This window comes from Capsicum annuum, chromosome 2 (genome assembly GCF_002878395.1).
Source record: "Capsicum annuum cultivar UCD-10X-F1 chromosome 2, UCD10Xv1.1, whole genome shotgun sequence".
Classification (NCBI taxonomy): domain Eukaryota; kingdom Viridiplantae; phylum Streptophyta; class Magnoliopsida; order Solanales; family Solanaceae; genus Capsicum; species Capsicum annuum.
Window position 1 is genome coordinate 142,240,922 of NC_061112.1, and position 9,704 is coordinate 142,250,625.

Sequence of the window (9,704 nt, forward strand, 5' to 3'; positions counted from 1 at the left end):
ACACACCTCACCAACCCCTCCCCACCCCAGCCCAAGCCCCCACACCCCTCCCAGTCCCGTCCTCACCCTCTTCCAGCCCCCCCACCTCACCCCAACACTCTTCCAGTGCCCCCTACACTTTTTTATTTTTATTTTAATTTTCCCTCAATTCAATTCTTTTCATTTTTTTTTTGAATAAAAATGTAAATTTGAATTTTTTTTGGGGAATTAAAATTTAAATTTGAATTGAAAGTGAGTGATAGTGAATATTGAAAAAGATTAGTGAATTTCCCTTGAAAAAAATTAAACTTTTTGTGAATTTTTTAAAGATATTCAAATTTAAAAATAAAAAATTTATTATGTTTGTATATATGAATTTATACTTAAAAATTTAAATTAGTTGGAGAAGAATTTTAATTATTTGAAATGAATTTGATGTTTAAATTAGTTTTAATATTTAATTTATTATTTAGTATTTTAAAAATGACTTGAAATTTAATGTAATACTTTTTTATATTTTTTTAAATAATGGCAGATGAGACAGACGTGACAGCTGACATGGAGAGAGTGTGTTACACTTCCAAAAAAAGGGTTTAAAATATTATTATTTAGTGAATTCAGGAATTCAGATACAAAATAGAAGTATCCAACTTACAAAATCGACATAGTAGAACGTTGATAAGGTAATTTTGCCTGCTAGCAATCAACTTTTGATTTCAATTTTATTTTTTTTTTTTAATTTTTTAACTTTCACCCTAAAATAATAAAAGTACTTAAAACCTCACACACAAGGTTAACTAAACTCGATTCAAATGATTTGGCGTTGAATCGATCGAGGAAATGGCACCTGAATTTTAAACGACACTCCATTCACATTCTTCTCAGGTAGGTTTTTGCTTCCTCTTTTCTGATCAGTCGGAAAAGTAGTAACACCAAATAAGAATCAATGTTTGGAAAATCTGTACGAGTTTTCACCCTAATTGTTTAGTCAATGTTCTGAAGAGGATTGTTGAAACGTGCAGAAATTCTTATGTATTTGTTTTTTTCTTTTAGATAGGCAAAACACGAGATTGATTTTTTTTTTTTCTTTGATAATTGCGGTGTCTCTGCTAGCTTGGGTGCACTTTGACGAATTCTACTTCTACCGGATACCTAATATTGGATGTTATCTAGAAAGCAGAAAGCTTGAATTTTTAAATGATTGAAATCTCAAATTCACATCCATGAAAAAATTGAATTTTTGGTAGGAGGGTTTGATGGTCGCAAATTAGGACAGAAGGTTAGTCGTTAGACGAGGAGGGGCGGAGCCAACATCTTAACTAAGGGGGTTCAAAATCAAAAAATATGAACAAAAGAACTAGTTGAAAGGTGTTCAACGTCTGCTATATATACATGAAAAATAATTTTAAGCTTGTATAAATAGTATAATTTTCCACCGAAGAGGGTTCGGATGAACCCCCTCACTTTTAGCTAGCTCCGCCACTGTAGAAGAGTGTTATCTCCCTTTCCTACAGGAGGCTTGGGGTAATGTAGAGTCCGTACCTGTTTGTCTTTTAGAACTGCACTATTAGCAGTTTTCGAGTAGTTTCCTGTCTAGCGATTTACGTTGCTATCCTTTTGCGTCTTATGTTTTGGTTATCACATGATTTTGCTGCTGTTACTGTTTCCCCCTTCCCTATTATGCTATGTGATGCTTCCTCTGGTACATGTTTTATTTCATTCCTTATGTATGTTCTTTGATTTGCGTTATTTTAGCTAGGTGGTCTTTCGGAAACAACCTCTCTACCTCTGTAAGGTAGGGGTAAGGTCTGTGTACATCATGCCCTCCTTAGACCTCACCTTGTGGGATTGCACTGGATATCTTGTTGTAATCTGTTGGCAGTTGTGAAGATCTTGCACACATTGTAAAGTGTCTTGTAACAATCACCTAGGGAGCAAGTTCCTCCTATGAACTAACTGAGATATCTCATATGCGCGGTGATGTTTCCTAACATAATTATTTTCTTCATCAATTGTTCTCTTAGTTTAGGAACATGATTAATGTTAGGTGCTGATTTTGCCGTTTTAGCTCTATAAACACACTTTGGAGTGTATGCTTTATATTTATTACAAGTTCTTGAATATTTATGGGTCCGAAGAAGAAAATCTCATTTTTTCGTTCGCTGCATTTCAGATTTACGTTCAGAACTCCAAGTCCCTTTCAATAGATGTTATTTAGAAATTACCCTGAAGCATGATTATTTAATCCTGTAAATTCAAAAGGAAAGGAACAAGTTCCTTGTTTTCAAAATGAGTGGATAAATCCGCATGACTAACCTTAGAACCATTTGCTAGATATCTAAGGGGTGGTTTTGTTTTCTAATATTGCTATCATGAGAGTTTATGCTATTTGATTTGAGTTTATATTTGTTATCTTATTTTTCGTGATCCTGATGTTTTCCTTATTGATACATTACCATCTTCTGCATAACTCAGGTGTTCACTGATCCAACTAGTTACTTAATGAAGAAAAGTGACGTTGTCACTTATCAGTTGGAGAATAGCACAGTCCTTCAACGCTCCTTTTCTTCCTTGCCCCACCCCCCAGATTGCTACTAGACATTAATTTTGAAGTCGTCGTTAAGGTCCCTATTTATTAGGAATAGTTCTAAGATATGTTCATCATTAATAAGGAAATGATCCATCATGTAACCATTGATTAGATTTCTTTATGAAGATGTGTGGAACATTAAGTGTTTATTTGTCGTGCTCCAGGTTAAAAAACCTGAGGAGTATCTACCAAATGGAGGCACTCCATTCATCAAAAAGAAAAACAAAGAAGATATGAAAGAATTCTGTTTCGGTCTTTCTTTTTATAGAAAAGAGCCAAAAATACCTCCAACGTATGAAAAAGGGCTCACAAATGCCCTCCATCCACTTTTTGGTCTAAAATACCCAACCTATATTTTGCCTCAAAAATACCCTTCAAACTAACACCTAAATCTGATGGATTTTTGCAACTTAAAATAGCGACTTGAGTTATTATGATTGACCACATATATTACTTAATTTTAAAATTACACCCTCCCTCTTTTTAAACCCAAACCTGCTGACCCGTTTGATTGAGTAGACCTATTGTTTTTACACGTTTCTTAGCCTAACAAAGCGTCAGCTCAAATTACAAGTTTTTCAGCATAAAGGAAATAACACATCAATTAAAAACTCCAGTCTCTAACCACTGATGCTTAGTGTGAATCAGCTACAATTTAAACTCCCTGCATTTTTGAAGCAAGGGGAAATAGCTTCTAGTCCTCACTGCTAAGTCATGTATTGTAAGGCGAATAAGCTCATAAAAGTTGAACTCTTAGAGCCTGTTTAGATGATTTTAGTGCTTTTAGGCACTTTTGGAATGTTTGTGGAAATTTAAAAAGTGCTTATAAGCACTTGGCTTTGGCTTTAGGCTAAAATGGTAAAAATAAGCCAAAAGCCAATCCAAACGGGCACTTAATCCATTTGCATGGGTAATAAGGAAAAGAAAAACAAGATATTAGAGATGGCTGGAAATGCAATTGTCGGTATAGGACCGATATTAAAGAGGTATCTTAACTCTTCTTTAATATGGGAGCGTAGACATTAATATTCATTGAGCCGGTACAATTTGCTCTTGAAGATGTTTTAATGTAGTGTTAAACTAACAACAATTTGCCTTTTATGAAATGGGTCAGGTGGATGTAATTTTCAAATTATCTAATATATGTGGCAATCATAACAAGTTATGTGGCTATTTCAAATTGCAAAAACCCATCGGAATTAGGGTGTTAGTTTGAGGGGTATTTTTGAGCCAAAATATAGGTTGGGGTATTTTTCGACCAAAAGCTAGATGAAGGGTATTTCTGGGCCATTTTTCATATGTTGGGGTATTTTTGGCCCTTTTCCATAAAGAGAAAGACCCAAACAGATTTTGTTTCATTTCTTCTCTGTTTATTCCATTTGCAAGCCACTCCTCAGGTTAAAAATCCCGAGCACAACAAATTAGCACTTATTGTTCCACACATCTTCATAAAGAACTCTAATCAATGGTTAATAAAGGATCATTTCCTTATTAATGACGAATTTATGTTAGAGCTATCTGTAATAAATAGGGACCTTAACGATGACTTGAAAATTAATGCCTGGTAGCTATCCTAGTTGCGGGGGCAAAGGAAGAAAAGGGAGCTATGGCATGGCGCTCCTGCTATTTAAAGGCCCTTCTTTCCCAGAAATGATCGATCTTGTGAAGACATGGATTTCAATAGTTCGTCCATGGAACTTCCAAAATCCTCATCAGCACTATCTTCAGATATGCAAAGACCGGTTCATATGCAGAAATCCATGCCGAGTGACAAGAAAATTCAGCAGGTAATCTATCTAATGAAGTCTAGTTTTCTTGAGAAACTTTTCTCATATAGCTACTGTTGCATATACGTTGAGATTAATCCCTTTGGTTTCCTTGCATATCTAGGACGAAGATGAAAGGGATCCAAGGTTTATGCTAAAAGAAGAACTCTCCTGTTTCTGGAAGCGACAAAAGGAAGAAATTTTGCATTCAGGTGATTTTTGGCTCCTCACACATGTTTACCCATAGAGACCACTTATATGTACCATTCGTGCGTAATCTAAGGATGTTCTTGAGCTTTTGGGCCGTTTTAAGACCAGCCACCGCCCTCATATATGTTGATTTCGTTAGAAGTATCTCCAATCATCATACAGAGATGTTGTATATGGAAATTTTGCAATAATACATATGCTGCACATTTTTGCTTCCACCAATCATGGCACACTCATATGCTGATCATGTCTTTAAAATCAATACTAGAATCATAAAAATGAGGGAAACAAATTGCAAGTAGAAGATCTTTTCTACTTCTTTCGAAATAGAGGGGTTCGTGTACTTTGCTGCTGTTTCTTCCTGTTGATTTTACCTTCACGCAGCCGCTTCTTTTTATTTGTAGATCTAAAGAGAAAACATGAGCTGCCCATCTCAAGGATCAGACGGGCAATGAAGTCAAATGATCAAGTAAAGGTATGTTCATGGCTTTGACTTATCCCATTCACATTAGCCACGGTCATATCTTTTAATAATATTTTATTTTCTCCATTTGCTGTTAGTTGGAACTTGAAATAATTGAATTAATACTTGTCGTATTAATTTTTCTTGATCTGCTGGCTCTAACTGGGAGTGGGTACTTACGATTTTTAATGAATAAATTCAGATGGTTAGTGCACATTCTACTGTTTTGCTTGCCAAAGCAATTGAGATGTTCATTCTCGAGCTCACTCGACGTGCATGGATGCAATCTGAACAAGAAAAACGTCGAACTCTGAAGCGCTGTGACATTGCTAGGGCCATAAGGAATGAAGAACTTTTCGATTTCCTCAGTGACATCGTTCCACTCCAGAACTACAAGGTTGGTTTATATATTCGCATATCTTCCATTATGAGTTCCCAAGATGAACTAGTTGTTCTTAGTAAATAATTTCAGAAGGTTGTTGTTGTTGTTGTTGCTATTTCAAAAACTCTGAGACCTTGAGTACAAGAAAAATTACCTGAAAGTCTATGATGTGATTCAACTTCATAAGGTTGTACTTCCTGCGAAATACTTCTTCTATATGCTTATATGATATTATTACGTTTTAAAGAGAATATTTTTTCTGTACGAGTTTTCAATTTTAAATCCTAAATTTTTATGGAGAAGTACTCTTTATGCAGTCTCAGAATATGTAAAGTTTATTTCGATGAAATTGAGGAGTTAATGTTCAACTTCGAACAAATAATTACATATTTTTAACCTTGTATTTGAATCCTGTAATGTGTAATTATCTTTCAGTTTAAAGTACTAAAATAGCAGTAGTTACAGTACCAGTTTCAGGTGGAAAAGGCAAATGATAGCCAAGGAAATGAATTTTCACTGCTTACCAAATGATTCATCTTAATAGCATACCAGTTAGTAATATGGACTCTCGATACAACATGTGTAAACTGCCTTGTAAACCTCCATTCCAAAGAACACTAGTGTGTTGTGTATTTTATTTTTTTGATAACCGTGGTGTCCGGGTCAGTTTTCGTGCTCCTCGACTAAATCCACGGATACCTGCCACCTCCCACCAACAATACATACTAGGTAACTTTGTCCACCAAAGCTAGGACAAGATCACATATTATTTTTTAGCCTCTGTTGGGATTTGAACTTGAGACCTCAGGTTCTCAACCCACTTCATTGACCACTAGGCCACACCCTTGGGTGCATTTTAGCGTATTGTTTATCTAGGCTAATTTGTTGGTGTTGTTTATCCTTTAAAAACTACGAGGTGATTAAACTTCATAAAGTTGTTCCATCCAAATACTTCATATATGTTTTTTATGATACTATCATTATTGAGAGAATGAAACAATTTTTTTCCGTCTACCTATTTTGAATCCTAATATTTTAGTTTGAATTCTATTCTGTACGTTTTACTTAGTCTCGGAATAAGTAAATTTATTTAAATAAATTGAGTGCTTTTGTTTGTATCTACGCCTGTAGTGGCTTGTTAGTGGTTTTTCAATGTTGTTTTCGATTTTGAATAGATAGTTTATAGTATTACCTTGTGGGTGCCTTGTTTTCATTAGTATCTAGCAGTATATTATCCCATGTTTGTTGAGTGTTTTTATGTGGTCTGTTAGTTTGTTGATTATACTGTTATTTGTCCTGAGCGGGGTCTATCAGAACAACCTTTCTACTTCATTTGAGGTAGTGGTATGGACATACACTTATCCTCCCCAAACTCCACCTTGTGGGAATACAATGGGTATGTTGTTGTTTTATTTAGATAAATTAAGAGTCCACTTATTATCTAGTGGTGTGTTACCACATTTTTTTGCCTGCTTGTTATATTGTTATTTGTCATGAGCTGATGGTCTGTCGGAAACAACCTCTCTACTTCATTTGAGGTAGTGTTATGGACTGCGTACACTTTACCCTCCTTGGACCCCACTTTGCGGGAATACACTGGGTATGTTGTTGTAAAATTGGGAGTCAGTTTAACTTGGACACTGATGGTTAAATTTTCTGATCAGTCTATTTAACACATTACAATCAAGTGTTTCACACACTTGCTCTTATATACACGGCTGTTTAAAAGACAGATTTCTGCCAAGTTCCAGTGTCTATTTGGTCACCAACTAAGTTTGAGTTTCAAGTTTAAAGGTCTATCTAGTTATTTAGCCTTAGTAGTACCTTTTTGTAGTCTCAAAATATGTGAATTTTATTTTGATCTAAAATGAAGTCAGTGTTCAACTTCACACCGGTAATTACATATTTTGATCGATGTAGTTGAATCCTGCCATGAATTTTGGGACGTTTGTTAGTTATCTTACATTTTAAAGAACTTAAATTGCACGAGCTACAATGCCAATTTCAGGTGCAAGAGGCGGCAAATGATGTCCAAGGAAATGAACTTCACCCAGCTCATCAAATGGTTAAACCTAATAATAATTCAGTGAGTGCTGTTTATATAGGCTAGTTTGTTTGTGTTGTTTATCCTAAAAGGAACTATGAGGTGGTTGGTTAACCAACTACAAAAAAAAAAAAAAAAAAAAAAAAAAAACTATGAGGTGAGTAAAACTTCACGAGTCGTACTTCCTCTATATATTCTGTTGACATGATTACTACTCAGAGAGTCAAACCGATCTTTTCCTATCTACCTATTTTGAATTCTAAACTATTATTATTTAAATTTCATGGAGTAGTACCGTTGTTGTAGTCTCCAAGTATATAAATTTTATTTCGATCTAAAATGAAGGGTCAATGTTCTATCATACTGATAATTACATATTTTGATCCATGTATTCGAATCCTGCCATATATTTTGAAGCTTTTGTTAGTTATATTGCGGTTTAAAGTACTAAAATAGTACTAGCTACAATCCCATTTTCAGGTGCACGCGGAGGCAAATGATGGCCAAGGAAATGAATTTCGCCCAACTCATCAATTGGTTCAACCTAATAACATTCCAGTGAGTGTTGTTTATCTAGGCTAATTTGTTGGTGTTGTTTATTCTTAACAAAACTATGAGGTGATTTAAACTTCAGTACTTCCTGCAAAATACTTCCTCTATATATGTTATATGACATGATTACTAAAACCGATTTTTTCCTGTCTACCTATTTTGAATCCTAAATTATTATAATTTAAATTTTATGGAGTAGTACCTTTTTGTAGTCTCAAAATGTGTGAATTTTATTTTGATCTACATGAAGAGTCAGTGCTTAACTTCACGATAATTACATATTCTGATCCATGTATTTGAATCCTGTCATGAATTTGGAACGTTTATTAGTTGTCCTACAGTTTAAAGTTCTAAAATAGCACTAGCTACCGTGCCAATTTCAGGTGCAACAGCAGACAAATGATGGGCAAGGAAATATGTTTGACCCAGCTCATCAATTTGTCCAACCTAATAACATTCCAGTGAGTGCTGTTTATCCAGGCTAATTTGTTGGTGTTGTTTATCCTAAAGAAACTATGTGGTGATTTAAACTTCATAAAGTTGTACTTGTGCTTCCTGCAAAAGTACTTCCTCTATATATTTATACGACATTACAACTATTTGGAGAGTCAAACTGATCTTTTCTTGTCTATCTATTTTGAATCCTAAAATATTGTGATCTTAATTTGATGGAGTGGTAAACCTTTTTTGTAGTCTTAAAATATATAAATTTTATTTTGATCTAATGAGTAGTCAATGTTCAACTTCACGTGGGTAATTACATATTTTGGTCCATGTATTTGAATCCTGCCATGAATTTTGGAACATTTCTTAATTGTCTTACAGTTTTAAGTACTAAAATAACAATAGCCACAGTACCAATTTCAGGTAAAAGAGGCGGCAAATGGTGGCCAAGGAAATGAATTTCACCCGGTGTATCAAATGGTTCAGCCTAATAACATTCCAGTAAGTGAAGCTGCCTTGTAAACCTTCATTCGAGTAGCAAATTGTCTAGGCTAATTTGGTGGTTTGTTTATTTACTTCCCAGAAAAAGTAATTTCAACACTTGCTGAGAACTAACACGGCCTAATGTTTGATGTTATTTATGTAGGCCTCCTTCACCAGCACCCAAGGAATTCCAGCGCCTCTCATGTCACCACCTCTATTTAATTTTTCTCCTGAAGATGAGTTCATCATTGATGGATTCTTAATGGACTATAAGGAGGGACTTTAAAGTGCAGATTTAAACTAAGTTCTGTTTCTTCAGTCATTACCATTTTCCTTTGTTGGTGTTCTGCCTTTTCAATAGGCCATCCTTTAGACTCTTTAATCGACCGAATAAAAAAGGTGTTGTGTTTAAGGACTTACCATACTGCTGAAAAAATGCAGTGTTTGTGTTAACTGGTGTAATCTTTGCTTGTGTTCAGTGTTTTGAATAAATAAACACTTCATTGAGAGGTGAATTTTAAGTCTTCTTATTGAAACATGTTTGCTTCTGGAGACATTGACCCAAAGTTTTGACTTCTGAGTATGCTTCATGTGCTGTTTTTTTCTCCCTACCATGACAAATCAGTAGATTTAGTCCATCACAATTCTTTACCTGTTTAATTACCTTTTTACTTAGTGGCAAAAATATGAAGTCCAATCTGAAAAATAGTGAAGCAACTTCACAAACATATTTTGATAGCCTGTTCTGAGCCCTCTAAGCTAAAAGTGGTAAGACAGACCGATCCAACTAA

At 34.8% G+C, this 9,704-nt stretch overlaps 1 protein-coding gene across 26 annotated transcripts; it reads left to right on the forward strand.

The window, feature by feature from the left end:
* Positions 1-719: 719 nt before the first annotated feature.
* On the forward strand, positions 720-9,465 carry LOC107860089 (nuclear transcription factor Y subunit C-1). 26 transcript variants are annotated; one of them, XM_016705312.2, is made up of 10 exons: positions 720-864; positions 2,455-4,356; positions 4,460-4,547; positions 4,950-5,020; positions 5,211-5,405; positions 7,399-7,476; positions 7,897-7,992; positions 8,352-8,447; positions 8,836-8,931; positions 9,077-9,465. In XM_016705312.2, exons 2-10 carry the CDS (start codon positions 4,240-4,242, stop codon positions 9,197-9,199), a joined length of 960 nt encoding a protein of 319 aa, XP_016560798.1. In that variant the 5' UTR covers positions 720-864; positions 2,455-4,239; the 3' UTR covers positions 9,200-9,465. The 26 variants fall into 26 exon arrangements, with proteins under 26 accessions (XP_016560798.1, XP_016560799.1, XP_016560802.1 ...); XM_016705313.2 differs by having other exon boundaries at positions 8,842-8,931; XM_016705316.2 differs by having other exon boundaries at positions 8,854-8,931.
* The last annotated feature ends 239 nt before the right edge of the window (positions 9,466-9,704 follow it).